Genomic DNA, 22,969 nt, shown 5'->3' with positions numbered 1-22,969 from the left:
TCTTTGATATGCTTTTTTGCTTCACCAAAATACACCAAGCATATGAGAAAAATTAGAAATTCGACTAGTTTCCATTGGTGAACTGTAAGAACCATTTTAAAAATACTTAGATCCCTGTGTTTGGTCGCGACACTTCTGGGATCACGTGACTGAAATCACGGTGGTTTCATCGATCCGTTTCATTATTAAAGAATATTTGAGTAATCTTGACTTTGATATAGCAGAACTTAGCTATAATAATAATTTAACTTACACTTGATTTTACTTTTTTTGGGTTAGGGCCCGTACAGGGTAAAGAAAAACACAGGACAGAAACCAATTTTTCCGCATTCTATTCCATTGGATAGAAAGAATAAACTATTAAAGCAGCGACCGCGCAGCAAGTTTTCGAGTGGGGGGCTAAAGAAGAATGCGTGAAGGAAAATTTTGGGGGGGGGCCGGGGGGGGGGCCGGGGGGGGGGGGGCATGCTTGTGGATTTCTATTCAATTTCTCTAAAGTGACGGAGAATGCGAATAACGATAAAACTATTGATTTTTTTCCACATCTTCAGTGATGTTGCTATCGGGTCTGAAAATTCACCATCACTAAATTGAAATATCATAGATTGTTATGTTATACTGCTGATATCAACCTTTAATTACTATAAATATGCCAGAAATCCAACGATTTTGCTTGAACTCAAGGCTGTATAATTACTGAGCAATTATTGCACGAGGCTGAGTCTGATATGAAGAGTTATGCAGATCGAGGGGGTTACCCGCCAAAGCCGAAGGCTTGAGCCCGGTGGATAACACCCTCCGAGGTCTGTATATCTTCATATCATACGAAAGCCGAGTTCAATAATTGTTTAATTATTCATTCAAAATATTTACACGGCAAAACAAAAACGGTAACTGAAAATAATTTAGTGAATGAAAATTCAATTATAGAACGGATTCAGAAAAAAGTAGCAAAAATTATGCAGAGTTTACTCACCAAATAAAGAAGGTTTTCCATTTTGTTTGGAAAAGTAATCAGAAATTTTAAGAGATCTCTTCTTTGCATTACTAGTGGTATGTGAAGTCTCGTCGTTTGTATTTATGTTGCCGTGTACCATGTGCACTTCTTTGTTCGTAATAACCGACGGATTGAATGTTCCTTGATGACCAGAGCTATACACAATTCTGCGGTTTAAGTACTTTCGATGACAAAATGTTTTTAGAAACAGACCGCGTTCAACAAAACTTGCAATTGGAATGTTCAACGAGCCGTGAAGCCTGACATCAAAAGACGGACTTCGCGCTGATCGAGCTAAAATCAGGACGCACAATAACAAGAGAAACAATAACTTCACGATCTTCCAAAAATCAAGGTTGAAACTAATAAACAATTTGTTTGAGAATCGCCTTATAAACTAAACCCAGTTATTACTTTGGATCGAAATTGACCAATTACGAAACAACGCGTTTTCCTGAGAGGTCCGCAGGAAAAAGAAGCCATTTAAAAACGTTTACCTCTGCTAGGTTAGAAGCGAAAAAATATTTTACAATTGTAACGACTAATGCTTCATTCTGTCTTTTTATCTGCGCGTTTGTCTTTGCCAGTAACTCTGGTCACTTTCGAATTAACGATTTTTTGCTATTTTTCACTCCGTTACTTTTGTTAAATTATTTTTTGTTTAATTTATTTTTATTCTTGCAAAAAAGTGAGGGGGGCTAAAGCCCCCCCCCCCCCCCCCCCCGCCAGCCCCTCCCTCTGTGCGGTCCCTGTAAAGAGGTTCGATCCAGTATTTCAATAGGCACATCCTCCATCTGTAAATCTCTTACACTAAAACAAATCGATCTTTATTATAAAACCATTATGACACATGGAATACACTTAGACTAAACATATTCAGTACCGTTAATTGATCAGTGTACTATTAAGTCCCCGAATTTCGTATTGATTGAAAACTTTTAAAGTTGTCTTACATGGGCGCAAAAGCGAGTAAATATTGAGGCGATGTCGTAGGTTTGGATGTTTCTTTGCTCTGGAATTTCCTGTTGTTCCGAGTTTAGTACAACAACAAATTGTCATGCAGCACGCGAGAGTTTATCGCGCTTAGTTGCCCTCCGAAATCTTTCCGAAATATGGTAATGTTGTAGAAAGGGAGGAAACAATAGTGAATAGCTGCAATAGAGAAAAAAACCTTTATTTCTACATACCTCATTTACACTCCTTCACTTGCGACTATTCATTTTCTTTAGATTTACTATCAGGATAGCGGATTTTGTCCTTTTTGTTGCTCTTAGCCCAGCATGTTAAGCTTGTGAGTTCACCTCGAACAGTGAAACCGCACACAAGAAAAGGACAATGCGTGACAATTTCTCACACTGTTCTTTCTAAACAATACCATATTTCGGAAAGATTTCGGAGGGCAACAAAGCGCGGTAAATTCTCGCGTGCTTCATGGAATTTGATGTTTTGTTAATTGACAGCACGCGCGCAACTCGCTTCTGGCTCTAAGTTAAGAGTTTCGGCCTTGTAGTGGTCGCTTCTCTCTGTACTAGGCAAGGAAAAGCCTTCCCTTAGAAGCTACAGTAAAAGACCAAAATAAGCCCCTCCAAATATAAGCCCTCCAAACCGGTAACGTAAAAAGCCCTCCGTTAAATCGCCCCTCCAAACATAAGGCTTGCAATTGGAAAATTGCCCTCAAATACAAAGTAAAACAAAGCAAAAACGGTAAATTTACTTCCAACTATAAGGCTAGCCCAATCGATTTTGAGACGAAAATTTCCCTCCGTAAATGAGCCCCTCCGAATATAAGCCCCTCAAAAAGGGCCTTTGAAAAATATAAGCCCCGGGGCTTATTTTTGGAATTTTACGGTATCTAGAAGCCCCGGCTATCAGGATACCAAAGACAAAGGCAAGAAAACTTTGCTTAGCGCAAGACCCTCTACCCGGCCTTGTTGTTTACGTATAGAATAGACCTTGTAATTTTCAACCCCTCAAATTACTAGCCCTTTTCTTCATGAAAGGTATGCTCAAATACTTCGTCTACAAGTCCATTTTCACTCACAGCATCAAGAAAGAGAGCCATTAAACGCTGTAACATTCGTAGTTAGCGATCAACAAGTGTGCTAAACATGTTTCAGCCAGTTTTATCAAAGTTTTAGCCAGAAAACTATTGTTACACCGAGCAGTCTCACTCCTTACAGGTATACACTTCATTCAATACTCAGAAGCAGGCGAAAAGAAAATATATCAGAAATTTCAGAACTGCATAGTGTAAAATAAATGCCTCGGTCTTTTCAGCTTTTTCATGGAGTGAGACAAAAAAAAAATAAAGTAGGCCAAATGCTACCATCCTTACCATCCTTTCCACCCTTTCCAGAGCAACCTTGGCCACAAGTATGTAATCTAATGTCATTATCTAGAACAGAGGATTCCCGATGTTTTTTTCAGGATCTGGTGATTACCTGTAATTGATGGGCAGGATTCGGGATTTTAGAGCAACGGTGTGTGGGATGTCGAAAATAGTCATCGACATTACGGGATTGAGAAAAAAAATTTAAAAACCCTATTGAGGACCCTCGGAACAGGCCAGAAAGAACCATCTTGCCCACTTGGGTAGCTGGTAACAATACAGTATTCCCTTTATTCCGCCAACCACCATTAACTAAACAGGGGCACCCAACGTCAATTTTCGAAAAAATATCTGTTCTGAGGACGATTTGAGATCTACAATTTTCGGAACATTTGTTGTAAAATCTCTTCCTTGCCTGCCTCTCCTAGGATTTTGGAACATCAAAAAAATGGTATAATTCCTCATTTTTTACGGATTTTTACCCTAAAAAGGTCACCTAGAATTTTCGGGGGCCTTTTTTCTAATTGAAAATTTCGAAAAGGTAAGTTTTGATCCCTATAATTTACGGATCACTAGACTTTCACCTAAGAAATCCGAACAGATAAAAAATTTTTAGGGGATAAAAATATGCCTATATTTACCGTGTAAATACTAAAATACGTTTAACAGTGCTATGTCTAAGTGGTTTTGAACTATATTCTCGTTGGGTGCCCATGACTAAACAAACGCAAACTTCGTTTTACATTGACTAAAAATAAAAGCGTCTAATTTGTATGCTGACTGTTTGTTTCGTTTGACTTGTTTCATTAATAGTCTCCCTGTTCGTCGTGTTCCTCGCCTTCCTCTGTTTTCGGCTCCCGCTTTTCCTCGTCGTCTGGTTTACCAGCGGCGTTCAAGTCACGAATGGTGGCGTACAGCTTTTTGCCAAACTGAGCTAGCTGATCTAACTCTCTTGCAGCATTTTCGAGGTTGTCATTGCCAATGGACTTGGTCATCTCGTACAAAAGAACCTGGGAATTCACTTTCTCCAAGTCGAGGACACCAATCTGCATGACGTAACAGAATGCGTTCTCGAATTTATGCAGGATTCCTTTGGAGGAGAAATTATACTTGTACATCAGGTAGTCGACCCTCAGCAAGCTGTTGTTAGCGTACACGACATGAAAATCGGTCTCTTGACTCTCGCCTTCACTTTCGTCGCCCAAGAAAACGTTCATGGCCCCCGTGATCGAATCTTTTAACCCTTGCATAAAGTCCCCGGACAAAACTTCATTTAAACCATTTGTTACGTCTTCGTTAGCTACTTGCTTGATTTGGAGCATGTACTTCTCTGTTTTGTCCACGACTGCTACAATGGGAAGGGTTGGGTCTGCAACTGCTGCGTCCTTAAACTGGGCCGATATGGCAGCACACTTCTGCGTCATCATGTTGTTCATAGTATTTAGCATTTCTTTGATTTCGGCGTCATTTTCTTTTTGCTCCTGTTTTTTCGCGTCAGTAATGGTATTTCCCATGGCTTGTGTCCAGGATTGTGGCCAAGAATATCCTTATCGAAGACTGCAATTCCGTTACGGTTTGCCTGTAGCAAGAGTTGAGTAACTTTTCAAATTATCATTGCAAAGAAATTGTACAAGGCGTAAACAGCTAATTATGCCATGGCCGTCATTTAGGCTCAGTTTCTTGGATGGGGCTCGGTTCTCACTATTTAACGAGGAATTACGACGCTACTGGTTTTATAGCTACTGCTTTAATTTAGTATTCTTAATTAGAGGAAATAATTGGACAGCATCCATTCCATTAAACAAAGCGACCCCCCCGCCCCCCTCCAGCGAAAATGCATAAAGGCAAACATTTTTTTGTGTGCCAAGAATCTAGGTGTTCCTACTAATAATTCCTTGCCTGTGGCTATTTAATATCTCCACTATGTAAGTTTTTGACTGAATGTCTCGTCGCGTGAAGAATGGAAAACACTTTCGTAATTTTCGTTTTGTACAGTCAAGCGAAGGAAGAATCGCAGTACGGTACAGATTAGCTCAGATTATAGTACTTCGCTAACATAAAATATCACAGTGTTGCTTGTTCAGTCACTTTTATTCTCATTTCATGTCTTACGACCATCCTACTCTTTTAAAATAGATAGTGAAATAGTAGAGTCTTTGCTGAAGCACTTAGGAGTAAACAGAAAATCTCAGGAGCTATGTCTGTTTTAAAAGACTCTCGCACATAATCTGATTCCATCTCTTCATGACATTGGGGGTTCTTGAGCACGTTTCGGAGAGGAAATGAATTTTATCGAACACAATCGATATACCAGATGTAACTGACAGATGAAATAATCATTGATCTAGATCTGTGCCCTTTTAGGCAAGTTTGAAAAAACAATATAGTAAAAAATTCAATTGGAATTAAAGGTATTTCAGTTACTTTAAAATTTCTGTTTTCTAAACGACATTACCAATTAGCTTCATAAGATTATTCCGTCACTGATGATAATAAATAAGGTTAACCAATCATCGAAAATAATACTAATCTTTCTTGTCCTCTTTTGATAAACTTATGGAAATTTACTCTATTTAAATTTGAATAACCTATGTATCGTCTCCAACTTTTCACGAAATATTTCAAAGCTCTCACGGAACTTCAAAGACACAATGATATTTTCAATATATATAGTATTTTCTATTATACATTGATTTTTATGTTTATTCGCATGAAAATCGACATACGGTTGATGAAACACATGCCGGTCCTGATACATGAAACAAAGAAATTCCTTTTCGATATCCGTGATAACTGACCACAAATTAAAGCTTTTTCTTATTTTTTTCGTGGAAAAAACCCTCAAATCCCTACAAAATTAGATAAAGGTCTCCATCTGTTAATTGCGAACACTATTTTTTGACAAAGGAGCGAGTACTTACGTATTGCAGCGGCCTCCCAGTTGGTAAGTGAGAATCTGACAAGTATAGTTGCAGCAAGCGGCTTCGTAGACTAAAATCAATGAGGAGATGAGTGGCCATTTTATAACACAGTTTGATATTGCTGCAGGGCAATTGGGAAGTCATAACTTCTAAAAATTAAAATATGTTTAACACATTTCACGTTCCGCGAACAACCTGAAAAGAGTCAGTAGACTTTAAAGAAAAGGTAATGGATGACTGCAACTCACAACTTGAATCAGCTTTGTTTGATTAAATAAAGTGCGGGGGGGTGACTATTGTTTTCAACCTACGTTAAAAGCCTCGGGTCGCTAGTGCAAATTCGCAAGGGATACCACAGTCATTAGGACGAGCGAGGTAAAGGAAAAGGTAAGAAGCAAGTAAATATCGCTATATATCGCTAATTTGATCGTAAGTGTGTGAGCTTTGTTGTTGCTATAATCTGCTTAATCGTTTTGATATTTTGTGTCCGTAATTGTATAATTTTGTTAATTTGTTTTGTGTCAATGTTGCGGGATCGCCATCTTTTTCACGGGACCGGCGAGGGCATCAAAACTTAAATCCTTTTTTTTTTCTCTCTAAAATAGGCAAGGTCTGGTCTCCAGAATAGGAAGTTCCATTCACAGATCACACATATTTATATTTCATCTATTCTTTCGCTAATTAAACCGACCTAAATTCATATCAATCCTTTCCAGTGTGGGCCTTTGTTGATCTCCTATTCTTCGTTTTCACCGTCACGCAATAAACACGGCACAAAAAAAATACATTTGAAACCGTCCAGTGGGAGAAGCCAAGAAAGTGAAATGTTATAAAAGACTAATATAAAAACAATTTGTCCAAATCTCAGGTCTTTGTGGCCCACAGTTTCTGAGTTATTTGCCGAAACATTTCACGCACCTTTGTAGAGCTTTGTATGGAGACGCCATATTGGTGGACAGAAACTGTCCACCAATATGGCCGCCGGAAATCAAAAAAAACATCTGGAGTTCACTTTTTCTATAAAAGCTCCTCCTTTTCACTCGAGAACTAGCATACGTGCGCATAAAAATATCTTCTAATACTTGAAATGGTTAAACTGCTGAAAATCAAGTTGAGAGACTTTTTTTCAAGGAGACAGCATTCCTATTTTGGTGTCACGCACTGTGAAAATTCGGAAGTTCAAATTGCTGTATTTTTGAAATGAAACATGCTTCGGGGCTGGAAACTTGTACAAAGATTTATTTCCTATCAATCTTCAACCTATTGTAAATAAGAATTCGTAAAACCTCGCTTTTTTGACTTTGCAATCTGATGACGTCACCGTGAAAACCATCAATTTCTCCACCAAATTCAGTAAAGCTGGTTTGATCGATTATCTACATCGATCGGCCCGTTGAAACCGAAAAATGCGAAATAGCTTTAAAAAACGCGCTCAAGCTAATTTTCCTCAAATGTATAATTGAATTCATGATAAATACAGCTCCACCAGCTTCAAACAGCTTCTATGGTCGAGAAAAATGGTTTTGATACCACAAAATTAATTGTTTAACAAAGTGGCACTGTGGTGCAGTGGTCAAGAGTTGCTTGCACGAGCAGATGAACGGGGTTCGACTCCAGGGTTTTCTGTTTCTTTGTACCATTTTACCTTTATAGCTTTACGAGGTTTTTGCTATACTGTATTTCTAGTCTGACTTGGTTTCTTGTGTCATGGCCTACTTATAGCGCTTTACAGCTGTTCAATTGGCTTTTTGAAAAAATGATTGTTTGGTAGTTTGGATTTGTCTTTAATTGCTTATAAATTGTTGCTTGCTGCCAATCCTTTAAGGTAATTCTTGCTGTGGTTGTTTTGCTGTTGTCATCGTGTCAACAGTGTGCTGTAGTTAATAATACAGGGTGTCCCAAAAGTTCGTTCCTCTAACTTCATGCACTATATCTTTTGATCAAAGCTTCATTTTTACATGAAATTTCTAGAAGATGTTTATTTCTCTATGAAGTACATGTGTTCAGAATTTCAATAACTGGCAATTGCCCTTTTTGTTTTTTTATCACATTCTGTAGCCGTTGCGGCATGAAGTGGAATACATCGTGTTGACCCACAAATGATCCATTTTGAGCTTTTTTATCACCTGGTGCGCAGGATCCAGTTCAACCCCCAAACAAAATTCGTTTCGTTTAGACAAGTGAAAAAAATATACTTTGGGCATTCATCCAGAAAAGATAATCATCCCGGCCCCCTTCCATAGCAAGGCTTTTGTACTTCATTACAAATTTGAAACGAGCTGGGCGTTAATTGGCAGACTAAGCAGAGGTTTTCTTGCCATCTCAGGAGCCTCTAATTTTAAACATTTTAAACAACTTTTCATGACCCTTTTATTTAGCTGGCTAACTATGTGAGACTGAGCTTCCTTGTCGAGTCTCCTATTTTGTATCTAGCCTTCTTTAAAACTATTTTAGCTGCCTTATTCAGGGCTTTAGTCTTCCCCTTAGTTTCTTGCCTCCATAACCTTCATTGCTCCATGATCATTCTACCACCCAACATTCGGATTTTTCCGGTTTTTTAGCAATTTCTACAACAGATAAGCCAGTAAATCGAAGTATACAGGCTTATGCTCTCACGCAGCTGAACGTTTTTGTGTCAAGAGGGTTTATCTTTCGTGATATTCACAAAAAACAAGAGAGGAGTTCGAGCAGTTCGGGCTATCAATTACAAAAAATATGTGGCTGGAAAATATGCTCGCGCACTTTTGGTAAGGAAGTACACAAATAGAATATTCGAGTCAAAAGATGGCACAACAAGTATGAAAATAGTGATTTAGATTGAAAGACACAATTTCTGTTGAAATGATTTGTTTACCAAGTCCAATCGTACTGAAATACAGACTTATAAAGTAGAGGAACAAACTTTTGGGACACCCTGTATTGCAAAAACTTTGTATGGTAATATCACTAATATAAAGTTTCCATTGGCTCTTAAGAGCTAAAAATACGCGCACTTAAAGCCTAGAATATCCTTTAATGAACCTCGTATTGCTGTGTCTAAATTCCTCAATGTTGCTGTGACCGTTCGATATCAATGCTCGAGAAATTTGCTGGACGATAGAAAGGAATCGATCTTTAAAATTCATTACACCATGGCCACTGGACGTTTCGTTTAGAAAAAAAGTACCAAAGTCTGGTTTTCTATGACAATAGGGATCTTAAAACCTCCCAATCCAAAAAATCGAAAAAGTATTTCCGTGATAAATTCAAAATTTTTTGCGGTCTCTTCGATAAACACTTTACTCGCCATTTTCAAAGTCACTGCCGCGAGACGTGATTTCATACTGGCAGAAGGACTGTACCACCGATTTCCTTGAGACCCTTCCCTCCCCCCCCCCCCCCCCCCCCTCCACTTAAAACAAAAAATGACTATTTATTTTTGAGCAAATCGGTCAAGATCATTCTGCTCAGAAAAGACATTGATGACCGCAAACCAATCCACGTCATTAATTTCTGCTAATTGATTTCACGGATCTATTAAGTTTGCAGTGATTGAGAATCAATTAGTTTGTTAGTAAGAGACCATCTAGTTGAGCAAGCATCCTCGTAGAATTCAACCAAGGGAAAGTGGCTCATTTTATGCAGGACTTGGAAAAGTCATAACTTCCTAATTGAAAGTATCCTAAACACATTTCAAGTTCATAGAACATACTGGAAAGAGTCGGTAGACTTTAAAGAAAAGTTAATGGATGACTGAAACTCAGAACCGAAAACAGCTTTGTTTGCTTCAATAAAGAAATGACTATTTTGAGCAAATTGGTCAAGGTTATTCTGCACAGAAAAGACATTGATGACATTAAGTCAGTCCACGTCATTAGTTTCTACTAATTGACTTCAATAGCCTGCGAAAACATCCGTTTAAATTTGTTAGTTATTTTGTTAGTAAGAGAATCTGGCTGAGTGAAGTTGCAGCGAGCAGCTTCCTAGAATTCAATCAAGGGAAAGTGGCTCATTTTATGCAGGGCATGAAAAAGTCATAATTTCTCACAATGAAAGGATGTTAAACGCATTTCACGTTCTTAGAACTTTCTGCAAAGAGTCGGTAGACTTTAAAGAAAAGTTAATGGATGACTGAAACTCACAACCGAAACCAGCTTTGTTTGCTGGAATAAAGAAATGACTATTTTGAGCAAATTGGTCAAGATTATTCCTGCAGAGAAAAGACATTGATGACCGCAAACCAATCCACGTCATTAGTTTCTGCTAATTGACTTCAAGAACCTTATAAGTTTGCAGTTAAATTGAGAATCAATTAGTTTGTTAGTAAGAGAATCTGGCTGAGTGTAATTAAAGCAGCTTCGTAGTCACAATTAAGGGAGAGTGGCTCATTTTATGCAGAGCATTGGAAACTTATAATTTCGTTAACTGAAAAATTGTTAAACACACTTCACTGAGGTTCATAGAACATACGGGAAAGAGTCTGTAGATATAAAAGACAACTTAATGGATGACTGAAACTCACAACCGAAACCAGATTTGTTTGCTTGAATACTGAAAGAAATAACTATTTTAACTATTTTGAGCAAAGTCGGTTAAGGTTATTCTGCACAGAAAAGACATTGACGACCGCAAATCAGTCCACGTCATTAGTTTCTATTAATTGACTTCACTGACCTAATTAGTTTGCAGTTAAATTGAGAATCACTTATTTTAAGAGTAAGAGAGTCTGGTTGAGTGAACTTGCAGCGAGCAGCTTCGTAGAATTCAATCAAGGGAGAGTGGCTCATTTTATGCAGGGCATGAAAAAGTCATAATTTCTTACAATGAAAGGATGTTAAACGCATTTCACGTTCTTAGAACTTTCTGCAAAGAGTCGGTAGACTTTAAAGAAAAGTTAATGGATGACTGAAACTCACAACCGAAACCAGCTTTGTTTGCTGGAATAAAGAAATGACTATTTTGAGCAAATTGGTCAAGATTATTCCTGCAGAGAAAAGACATTGATGACCGCAAACCAATCCACGTCATTAATTTCTGCTAATTGACTTCAAGAACCTTATAAGTTTGCAGTTAAATTGATAATCAATTAGTTTGTTAGTAAGAGAATCTGGCTGAGTGTAATTAAAGCAGCTTCGTAGTCGCAATTAAGGGAGAGTGGCTCATTTTATGCAGAGCATTGGAAACTTATAATTTCGTTAACTGAAAAATTGTCAAACACACTTCACTGAGGTTCATAGAACATACGGGAAAGAGTCTGTAGATATAAAAGACAACTTAATGGATGACTGAAACTCACAACCGAAACCAGATTTGTTTGCTTGAATACTGAAAGAAATAACTATTTTAACTATTTTGAGCAAAGTCGGTTAAGGTTATTCTGCACAGAAAAGACATTGACGACCGCAAATCAGTCCACGTCATTAGTTTCTATTAATTGACTTCACTGACCTAATTAGTTTGCAGTTAAATTGAGAATCACTTATTTTAAGAGTAAGAGAATCTGGTTGAGTGAACTTGCAGCGAGCAGCTTCGTAGAATTCAATCAAGGGAGAGTGGCTCATTTTATGCAGGGCATGGAAAAGTCATAATTTCTTACAATGAAAGGATGTTAAACGCATTTCACGTTCTTAGAACTTTCTGCAAAGAGTCGGTAGACTTTAAAGAAAAGTTAATGGATGACTGAAACTCACAACCGAAACCAGCTTTGTTTGCTGGAATAAAGAAATGACTATTTTGAGCAAATTGGTCAAGATTATTCCTGCAGAGAAAAGACATTGATGACCGCAAACCAATCCACGTCATTAATTTCTGCTAATTGACTTCAAGAACCTTATAAGTTTGCAGTTAAATTGATAATCAATTAGTTTGTTAGTAAGAGAATCTGGCTGAGTGTAATTAAAGCAGCTTCGTAGTCGCAATTAAGGGAGAGTGGCTCATTTTATGCAGAGCATTGGAAACTTATAATTTCGTTAACTGAAAAATTGTCAAACACACTTCACTGAGGTTCATAGAACATACGGGAAAGAGTCTGTAGATATAAAAGACAACTTAATGGATGACTGAAACTCACAACCGAAACCAGATTTGTTTGCTTGAATACTGAAAGAAATAACTATTTTAACTATTTTGAGCAAAGTCGGTTAAGGTTATTCTGCACAGAAAAGACATTGACGACCGCAAATCAGTCCACGTCATTAGTTTCTATTAATTGACTTCACTGACCTAATTAGTTTGCAGTTAAATTGAGAATCACTTATTTTAAGAGTAAGAGAATCTGGTTGAGTGAACTTGCAGCGAGCAGCTTCGTAGAATTCAATCAAGGGAGAGTGGCTCATTTTATGCAGGGCATGGAAAAGTCATAATTTCTTACAATGAAAGGATGTTAAACGCATTTCACGTTCTTAGAACTTTCTGCAAAGAGTCGGTAGACTTTAAAGAAAAGTTAATGGATGACTGAAACTCACAACCGAAACCAGCTTTGTTTGCTGGAATAAAGAAATGACTATTTTGAGCAAATTGGTCAAGATTATTCCTGCAGAGAAAAGACATTGATGACCGCAAACCAATCCACGTCATTAGTTTCTGCTAATTGACTTCAAGAACCTTATAAGTTTGCAGTTAAATTGAGAATCAATTAGTTTGTTAGTAAGAGAATCTGGCTGAGTGTAATTAAAGCAGCTTCGTAGTCACAATTAAGGGAGAGTGGCTCATTTTATGCAGAGCATTGGAAACTTATAATTTCGTTAACTGAAAAATTGTTAAACACACTTCACTGAGGTTCATAGAACATACGGGAAAGAGTCTGTAGATATAAAAGACAACTTAATGGATGACTGAAACTCACAACCGAAACCAGATTTGTTTGCTTGAATACTGAAAGAAATAACTATTTTAACTATTTTGAGCAAAGTCGGTTAAGGTTATTCTGCACAGAAAAGACATTGACGACCGCAAATCAGTCCACGTCATTAGTTTCTATTAATTGACTTCACTGACCTAATTAGTTTGCAGTTAAATTGAGAATCACTTATTTTAAGAGTAAGAGAATCTGGTTGAGTGAACTTGCAGCGAGCAGCTTCGTAGAATTCAATCAAGGGAGAGTGGCTCATTTTATGCAGGGCATGAAAAAGTCATAATTTCTTACAATGAAAGGATGTTAAACGCATTTCACGTTCTTAGAACTTTCTGCAAAGAGTCGGTAGACTTTAAAGAAAAGTTAATGGATGACTGAAACTCACAACCGAAACCAGCTTTGTTTGCTGGAATAAAGAAATGACTATTTTGAGCAAATTGGTCAAGATTATTCCTGCAGAGAAAAGACATTGATGACCGCAAACCAATCCACGTCATTAGTTTCTGCTAATTGACTTCAAGAACCTTATAAGTTTGCAGTTAAATTGAGAATCAATTAGTTTGTTAGTAAGAGAATCTGGCTGAGTGTAATTAAAGCAGCTTCGTAGTCGCAATTAAGGGAGAGTGGCTCATTTTATGCAGAGCATTGGAAACTTATAATTTCGTTAACTGAAAAATTGTTAAACACACTTCACTGAGGTTCATAGAACATACGGGAAAGAGTCTGTAGATATAAAAGACAACTTAATGGATGACTGAAACTCACAACCGAAACCAGATTTGTTTGCTTGAATACTGAAAGAAATAACTATTTTAACTATTTTGAGCAAAGTCGGTTAAGGTTATTCTGCACAGAAAAGACATTGACGACCGCAAATCAGTCCACGTCATTAGTTTCTATTAATTGACTTCACTGACCTAATTAGTTTGCAGTTAAATTGAGAATCACTTATTTTAAGAGTAAGAGAATCTGGTTGAGTGAAGTTGCAGCGAGCAGCTTCGTAGAATTCAATCAAGGGAAAAAGGCTCATTTTATTTAGGTCATAGGAAAGTCATAATTTCTTACAATGAAAGTATGTTAAACGTCTTAAACACATTTCACGTTCATAGAACTTACTGCAAAGAGTCGGTAGACTTTAAAAAAAAGTTAATGGATGACTGAAACTCACAACCGAAACCAGCTTTGTTTGCTTGAATACTGAAAGAAATGACTATTTTGAGCAAATAGTTCAAGGTTATTCCTGCAAAGAAAAGACATTGATGACCGCAAACCAATCCACGTCATTAGTTTTTTTCTGTTAATTAACTTCAAGAACCTAATAAGTTTGCAGTTAAATTGAGAATCAATTAGTTTGTTAGTAAGAGAATCTGGCTGAGTGTAATTGAAGCAGCTTCGTAGTCACAATTAAAGGAGAGTGGCTCATTTTATGCAGGGCATTGGAAACTCATAATTTCGTAAATTGAAAAAATGTTAAACACATTTCACTGACGTTCATAGAACATACTGGGAAGGGTCGGTAGACCTTAAATAAAAGCTAATGGATGACTGAAACTCACAACCGAAATCAGCTTTGTTTGCTTGAATAAAGAAATGACTATGTTGAGCAAATTGGTCGAGGTTATTCTGCACAGAAAAGACATTGACGACCGCAAATCAGTCCACGTCATTAGTTTCTATTAATTGACTTCACTGACCTAATTAGTTTGCAGTAATTGAGAATCAGTTAGTTTAAGAGTAAGAGAATCTGACTAAGTGATGTTGAAGCAAGCAGTTTCGTAGAATTCAATCAAGGGAGAGTGGCTTATTCTATGCAGGGCATGGGAAAGTCATAACTTTTTGTAACACTAAAAGTATGTTAACTGAATTACGTTTCACGTTCATAGAACTTACTGCAAAGAGTCGGTAGACTTAAAAGAAAAGATAATGGATGACTGAAACTCACAACCGAAACCAGCTTTGTTTGCTTGAATAAAGAAATGACTATTTTGAGCAAATCGGTCAAGGTTATTCCTGCAGAGAAAAGACCATGATGACCGCAAACCAATCCACGTCATTAGTTTCTACGCCGGGCATTGGAAATTCAAAACTTCGTAAAATTAAAGTATGTTAAACACGTCACTCACTCAGCCAGATTCTCTTATTAACCCAAAATAACTGATTCTCAATTTGACTGCAAAAACAATTATGTCCTTGAAGTCAATTAACAGAAACTAAATGACGTGGACTGATTTGCGGTCATCGTTGTCTTTTCTGTGCAGAATAACCTTGACCGATTTGCTCAAAAATAGATGATTCAAGTTGTGAGTCGCAGTCATCCATTACCTTTTCTTTAAAGTCTACTGACTCTTTTCAGGTTGTTCGCGAAACGTGAAATGTGTTAAACATATTTTAATTTTTAGAAGTTATGACTTCCCCAGTGCCCTGCAGCAATATCAAACTGTGTTATAAATTTGGCCACTCATCTCCTTATTGATTTTAGTCTACGAAGCCGCTTGCTACAACTGTACTTGTCAGATTCTCACTTGCCAAATTGGAAGCCGCTGCAATACGTAAGTACTCCTTTGCCCTTTGGTGTTCTCGATTAATAGATGAAGATCTTAATCTAAATTTTGTAGGGATTTGAAGGGTTATTTTTCCACGAAAAAAAAATCCAAAAAGCTTTAATTTGTGGTCAGTTATCACGGATATCGAAAAGTTATTTGAAAATCTTTGTTTCATGTATCACGACTGGAATAATTGTTTTATCGAGAATTCTTCCCAACCGGCTTTATTTGCAAAAACAACCGATTTTCAGCTTGCTTTTAATTTTAAGCAGACGCGTACAGTTACCATATTTGGAGAGTATGGTATAATGGGTTTTAGTAAATATACACTCAGTGATCTTGGTGGTTTAAGCAATCTGATTGGTGCGCTATCTTGGACTATTTAACAATTATTCCTCGAGTCCGAATGTTTGTTTGATTCTTGAAAACAATGCCAGTGAAGAATAAGGACGCTTACTTGTAAACAAAATCTGGGGGGAAAATTGGTCATATTTGAGGCCCTATTTAAAAGCCTTCCCTGTTTTCAATGTTCTTGAAACTTGCAGGGTATATTTATTGACAATTGATCTCGGGATTGTCCAATTTATAAAAAAATTTATTGAGCAGTTTTTTGAAAAATGCGAAATTTGAAGGCGTGGACCAAATTACCTGAAAAAAACTGTAACAAAAGCAGCAGAATGCAGCAGAATTTTTGTACACAGTTTTCAATGGAATCAAACCACTATGAGATGAAACCGCGTTTCCAAAGCTTATCATTTCTTAAAAAATTGGCTAATTGTGTGGATAGCATGCTATTTCACTGTTTTTATGATGCTTAAAACTTCGTTTCAAAATATTTCGAAAACGCTCTCATAGAATTTGTTCAAACTTTGCCGTAATTCAGGCAATTATGGCAGGTACAAACTCCCTTAAATACATTTGCAACATTTTGCAAACATTTGCATATTACCACAGAGTAAAACCTAAACTCAAATCACCGTCTTAAAAAGCCTAGGATTCAGTGCTTTGAAATACATTGTCTTAACGTTCCGCTGACATAGCATAGAAGCGCCAATAGCGTTTGCTGTCTAGGTTTCTAGGCTCGTTGCTGGTACATACTTTTATAATTATTAGACTTGTTTCCATAATGCACCGCGGGCTATGAGACATGGACCATGCATCATCTATTATTCTTCAACGAAGCAACCTTCTTTGAAAAAAGTGTATATATAAACTTGAATGACAAAAAGATCCACAACAAACTTCCTCACATGTCTTGCTGTTTAATACAGACGTCTCGCCCTTCGGGTTTCTTCAGTGTATTTACAAAATCAAAACTTATCTGTCTGAATTTTTTTTTCTGCCGACGAGACATTTCTTAAACGATTCCTTGAGAGATCTGTTTCAGCCTTCGCTAAATCTACATATTTTCTTTTCTTATAAGGGATAGAATGGACCACACAAAGACTGTCGTCTTTCTCTTTGTTGTTTTGGGCATTGTTGCTCCAGTGACCTCGATCAAAAAGTTTCACCCAAAGCTGTCTCGAGATGCTAAGGTAAAAGTTTCACTTTTTATTCTTTGTTTCTCTTGCAATTTCTCACTAAGTCACCAGAAATTCGTTATCTTCAGGAACCAAGATACACATTTCTTGCACATTTCCCTGCTGCTAGCAGAGGTCTCTCACGGCAAGAGGAGAAGAAGAGGAAAGAGAGAGAGACCTCTGCCGGCTTCTGATGCGTTTTGTATCACGCTTGAACTGGCGGTTCCTAAACAACTAGTAATGTCGTTTTGAGTCACCTGAAAATTCCAGCGTGCAATCTCAAAAGGGCGCGCGCATTCCACATTTAACGAAACCGGTTTTGAAAACCAGTAAGGGCCTGTTTACATGGAGGTGGGGGACCCCAGGTAGGTGAGGTAACCTGCTTTGGTGGGGTAACCCGCCTGTCCATATAATCTCTCATTTTAATTTGATCACCTTTACATGAAAGGTGGGGTGACCGGCCAAGGCGGGTAGCCCGGTCTGCCAGACCGGGTAACCCTCTCAGCCGGGGCCAAATTTTGCCATGTAAACGTTTCAAGATGGGGTAACCCGCCTAGCCGGGGTCGGATTCGTGATACATCAAATTCGCGCAAAATTCACCTTGGCGGTGGCTTTGCATCATTATTAAAGGTAAAAATAGAAAGCCACAGCACTGAAGGTTGCAGAAAAGCAGCAAGTGAATGTAGAAGAGCATTAATCGCCAAAACACGTGAATTATCATCATTTTTCTTGTTTACGTGCTTAGCGACCATTCAATAATCTTCAGAAAGTGCACTACGGGATGGCGGGGTTGTAAGATTGCATGCAAAGGAGGGTTATTTTTTTACCTCCCCCACCTCCATGTAAACAGGCCTTTATCCCACCTAAGCGGGTTACCCTCACCTAACTGGGGTACCCCACCTCCATGTAAACAGGCCCTAAGTATCCGCCACAAATGTGGTCGGCGGCTACATGAAAGAACGCGTCGGAAGCAAGTAGAGGTCTCTCTCTTTCCCATCATTTTTGTCCCACGGGAGAGACCTTTGTTTGCAGGAAGTGCACTATTGAATGTTTTAGTTTGTTTGTTGTTTTAACGTCCTTCTTTAGAGGTCCCTAGCATAGCCCGTTGACGGCAACTCAAAGAAAATCGGGGCTATTGACTCAATTATTTTCCCTTACTTTTATTCATTTCAATGCTTTTTTAATACAGGAACAGGGTATCACTAAGTACCCCTTGTTGGGGACAGTTTTATTGAACAATCAAGGCTTTAAACTTCTATGAAAATGGGATTAACTTCGTTTGACTAAAATGATACTTTTTCTGGGACTCACTTTGAAAAACATGGCCTGTTATGTAATTTACCATTCAGTATTCTTTTTTTCTCGTTTTCTCAGGAAAGGAGAAACTTCAATCAGGAACACAATGAAATGGTCAAGCAAGGTAAATTTTTTTTCTATAACTTCATATTAGCCATATTTTTACTTATATTGTATCCAATTCACTGTCACTTACTTCTATTATTTTATGTTTGATTGCATGTTATGTATAACATTTTTCATCTGGTACGTACAGTGTACTTTACCCCTGTGATTTCTTGCTTGTTTTTTGTTTGTTTCAGTTGCAAATTAATGGGCAAAAATCTTCTTAATATAAACAACAACGCCACTTTTACTGTAAGGACTGTAAGGCGTTCAAATTTAGTATTGACACGTCTTAGGCCTGTTTCAAACGTCGTGCTACTGCCGTGCTAAGCTGGCTCGACTGTAGCTCCACTGCAGAACGACACTAGCACGACTTAGTTTCAGACGTCGAATTTAATTCAGTCGAATAGAACGTTAACGGCTGTTGCCTAAACCAAAACACAAAAACAAAGAAACGGTTTAGCAGACTTAACCTCTGAAAATGACAAAAAGCATGATCAAAACGACACCTTTGCAAGTGAATCACTCGTCCTTTTTACATTTCTTTGCCGTCTGGTCTTTGCACGACCACGACGTATAACAGCCTAATTTCTAGCTTAGGTGTAGCCACACCCTCCCCCCTACAAAGGAAAAACGGAGATAGGGAGCACAAAGTATATCAGCAAAACACTTAAAAGGTTGTTAAAATAAATTTATACTGATCATGACAAAAACAAAATAGAAAACAGCACCACACTTTTTAATAATGACGAGTGTAAAATATGAAAAGATTTCCAATAACCCCATACATTTACTATGCATACAACAATTCGATACTTTTTTCTCACAAATAGTTAATATGAAGAGGGTCGTGACATGTATTCAAAATAAATGCATTGGGTTACACGAAAATCTTACCGAACTCAATTTCAAAACATGCCATTCCTTACTATCCAGTTGGAGTGATATCCAAATATACTTAGAAGTAGCTGCACACCATTCATATAATAAAAAGCGGTGTCTAAGGCTGCTGCCATACCAACTCCCTGCTTCTACATAGTATTTCCGTCTGCCGTTAACACAACCGACCCGTAGAATAGCGTGAAGAAATGGAGCTTTTGATATCAATTCTTCGTTGAATTTGTCAAAGGAAAACCTTTACAATTTGTTTTAGTCTGGTGACCTGACACAGCTAGGGTCCTTTTTAGAACACATTGCAGTACATTCTCGACCGATTTCTTTTAAGACCAGAAGCTGAACTTTTTTCTTTAAAACTGGCGATTGCCAAGCAGCACTGGCAATCTGCTTATAGAGGTACCCCTGATAAGCATTTTGGCAAGGGATTCCAGCTGCTCACTACAGGTACCTTTCGATTCATGCTGATTGATGGCCATTCTATTTGTACTTTGACAGATGTTGGCGACGGCCTCTCGGATGTTTTTTTTGGCGTCGATGAATACAGGAGAGATGCTGTTGGCAGTGGTAAAACATCATCTTGCTTGTTTTTTTGGGAAAATCCAAATCCGGATTTCCGAATCCAAAAACGGATTTTGCGTTTTCTAGGGCAAATCCAAAAACGGATCATGAATCTGTAAAATCCACTCTGAGACTCTGGGCACGAGGACATACCGTTGTCATGGTAAATGATCCTTTTTCGGGTCTTCCGTTTTTTTGGTAGTGAAGACTCCATATGATCTGAGATCACAAATCCGTTTTTGGATTCTCCCAAACAAACGCACCCTTACATTAAGGTGACCTTCAAGTCTTGGCCGCTTCAGAGCAAAATCCGAGCTCAGTTGCAACTCTTTCGGCTTAAAAGCAAAGCCCGCTTTCTCCGCGCTTACAGCATATACCTTTCGCATGCTTTCTTCCAGTTGTTTAAGATTTTGTTTCAAGTTTTGTCTTTTCTTCAGAATTTCAAGACAATGGCGACAAATGTAGTTGAAAACAGTGTACATGGCGAAATCCAAATTCGCGAGAGCGACTTGCACGTCGAAGGCAGTTCAAAAATTGTTCGTTAGCTTTCATAACCCCCTTAAAAGAAAGTATACACTTGCATTCATGCATTGAATTGCAAATAAGTTCGAAAGAATAGCCAATACACAGCAATAGACTATTATCCTTTGTACTTTGTTTACTGAAACAAGCCCGCCTCCTTCGTGGAAAGTACAAGAACTTGCATAAATTGCATAAATTAAGAGTAACGTCACATAACACGATTCGTTCCAGCCTTTCGTAGACGCTCCCTCTCTCCGTTTTTCCTTTGTCGGTGGGGGTTGGGGGGGGGGGGGAGGATGTGGTTACACGTAGGCTACCTGATTTCACGTTTTTCACGTGAACACGAGGCAACCGTCCTTTAAAATTCAACAACAGAAAAATTCACCAGCATTTGACAAATTGAACCGGACAAGGGCAATGGACTTTGAAAAGGCGGGAATTCACTTTTTAAGAAACTTTTCGCTACCGTCTTTGTTGTTACTTAAGCTCCCTATTAGCCCATGCAAACTATGAATGCAAATTGTATTAACGATATCTGAGGAATGAACTTATTTCATTCCAGGTTATGGTGACGAAGGCATCGTCGTCGATGACCCTCCATCGACGGATGAACTTCTGGAAACAGTTTTGGAAATGCTCCCAGTAGACAATTACATGATTGCTGTCAGCGTTACTAACAACCTTCGGTATGAATGGAGATTCACAGACCACAAAAATGTAACTTCCATGGGCCTTCCAAAAAATCTGCAAATTGGTAAAGTGTTTTTGATTTTCTTGTTGTCAGTTTGGGGGAACTAAACCACATGGGCATGATGATGATGACGATGATTATGATCATTTTAATCCTATTAAAGCTCTACAGAGAGTAGTTATAAAATAACGCAGAAATGAAAGAAATTGAATTCGACTTTCTAAGTTGATAATCATGTAAGAATTCCTGGTCAAGCAGAGGGGCGGAGTTTCAGTTGAACGCCAGTAATGGGCGCGTTCGTAACTGAAAAACGCGGTCCTAAGACCAATAGAGAGCTGATATACTGTTAAAAAACGGAGATTTTATCGAGCGACCTGGGTAAAAACCAGTTAGGTAGGGATAATCTGGAAAACTGTGCTTACCTCTGAAGAATATCTTGCCAGATGCTGACAATGGCAATAATGGCAATGATAATGATGAAAATGATGATGGAGAAAATGATAGGATGATGATGATGGTTACCATCATAGCGTACTCCTACTGAAATACACCGTCGCGTATTTATAATTCCCCTTGAAATGTTAACCACCATCATCATTTACCCGATGCACGATGACGACATTTAGTTACAATTTTTTGTCACACTGATTCATTAACACAATACATTTACTTGTATTTTGTTATTACTAGAAAAAGCACTGATATTGGGAGATCATGGAAAAAATTGCGCTTTTGGAATCTTCACATACTACATTCCTGAAACCGACGAAACACTAGCATTCCTCTATGACGTCGAAAAAGGCCCAAAACTGATTTGGAATGTGCAGATCTTCAAAGGGTATAAAGAAATAGATCCTAAAATGATCACCCAGATGAAACAAAATGGCACGAAAAGAGGAGATAACATTGAACACGAGGGAGATTTGGGTACCAATTTTCGGTTCAAGGGTACTATGACATTCTCTTGTCAAGGGAGTAAACCTTTTTGTGACCCCACCCTTAAAATTTATGTGCTTCACAAATAATTTCTTTATGAGTCTATATCTATGAAATTAGGAGTTCATAGACTACATCTCTCTTGCTTGAGGTGGGAAAATCATAACCCTATGACAGGGAGGTTTTACGTTTTGACAGAAAATTAGATATAACACTTTTCTCATAGTTAACGGCCAGAAATACTAAAGTGCTAATTAGGGTAGCTTGCTTCATTTTTAACTTAAAAAACCCCAGGTTATCCACACTCTTATAAAATGGTTCTTTGACCATGAAACTTAATCATGTTAATTATAGCTAAACGGGTATTCAGATAATACAATGCTACGCGAGGGGGCTTTGTGTATTCAAATAAATGGAATGTAAACATCCTGTTATTGTGAAGATTAGCAATAAAACATATACATGTTTAACAACTGGTCTCAGCGACTCTGTATGTCTTGTCACATGACCTGCACATTCAAAACCTGTCGTGATTACTGATATTCTTCCTAGTCGACTAATGCCAAAAGTGGCCATAAAGCAAGGCCTGGTTTTGACACCCTTCAGACAAAATTAACAAATAAGTAAAAACTTGTTGGTAATTCTGACAGATACCAATGCACACCTCTCTTTTATAAAGTTTCAGAACATCCTTTTGATATAATTAGTATAGGTAATAGCATGACTTGTTTTGATATTTGGCATAAATACCACTAGTGATATTTCAAAATTGTTATTTTGAAATATCACTAGTGGTATTTATGCCAAATATCACGTACAAAT

General features: G+C 37.9%; 2 protein-coding genes across 2 annotated transcripts; one reads left to right on the top strand and one right to left on the bottom strand.

Annotated features, from left to right (window-relative positions):
- Positions 1-2,153: 2,153 nt before the first annotated feature.
- Positions 2,154-6,309, bottom strand: LOC140934566 (uncharacterized). Its single transcript, XM_073384174.1, has 2 exons — positions 6,248-6,309; positions 2,154-4,905 (listed from the first exon to the last, which is right to left on the bottom strand). Exon 2 carries the CDS (start codon positions 4,838-4,840, stop codon positions 4,133-4,135), a length of 708 nt encoding a protein of 235 aa, XP_073240275.1. The 5' UTR covers positions 4,841-4,905; positions 6,248-6,309; the 3' UTR covers positions 2,154-4,132.
- Positions 6,310-15,501: 9,192 nt separating this feature from the next.
- On the top strand, positions 15,502-22,618 carry LOC140934558 (DELTA-stichotoxin-She4b-like). Its single transcript, XM_073384166.1, has 6 exons — positions 15,502-15,628; positions 17,046-17,157; positions 18,517-18,562; positions 19,936-20,004; positions 21,083-21,274; positions 21,902-22,618. Exons 2-6 carry the CDS (start codon positions 17,053-17,055, stop codon positions 22,234-22,236), a joined length of 747 nt encoding a protein of 248 aa, XP_073240267.1. The 5' UTR covers positions 15,502-15,628; positions 17,046-17,052; the 3' UTR covers positions 22,237-22,618.
- Positions 22,619-22,969: the final 351 nt, after the last annotated feature.

This window comes from Porites lutea, chromosome 1, assembly GCF_958299795.1.
Source record: "Porites lutea chromosome 1, jaPorLute2.1, whole genome shotgun sequence".
Classification (NCBI taxonomy): Eukaryota; Metazoa; Cnidaria; class Anthozoa; order Scleractinia; family Poritidae; genus Porites; species Porites lutea.
The sequence above is the reverse complement of the archived record's forward strand: the minus strand, read 5'-3'. Positions and strand labels throughout refer to the sequence as shown.

What these genes read in the sequence shown, in the direction of transcription:
- LOC140934566 (XM_073384174.1), bottom strand. Translation starts at nt 4,840, where the DNA reads ATGGGAAATACCATTACTGACGCGAAAAAACAGGAGCAAAAAGAAAAT.
- LOC140934558 (XM_073384166.1), top strand. Translation starts at nt 17,053, where the DNA reads ATGGACCACACAAAGACTGTCGTCTTTCTCTTTGTTGTTTTGGGCATT. An exon ending in GAGAGATGCTGTTGGCAGTG is followed by an intron (nt 20,005 to 21,082) that starts GTAAAACATCAT and finishes ATTTCATTCCAG; the next exon opens with GTTATGGTGACGAAGGCATC. An exon ending in TCCAAAAAATCTGCAAATTG is followed by an intron (nt 21,275 to 21,901) that starts GTAAAGTGTTTT and finishes TGTTATTACTAG; the next exon opens with AAAAAGCACTGATATTGGGA.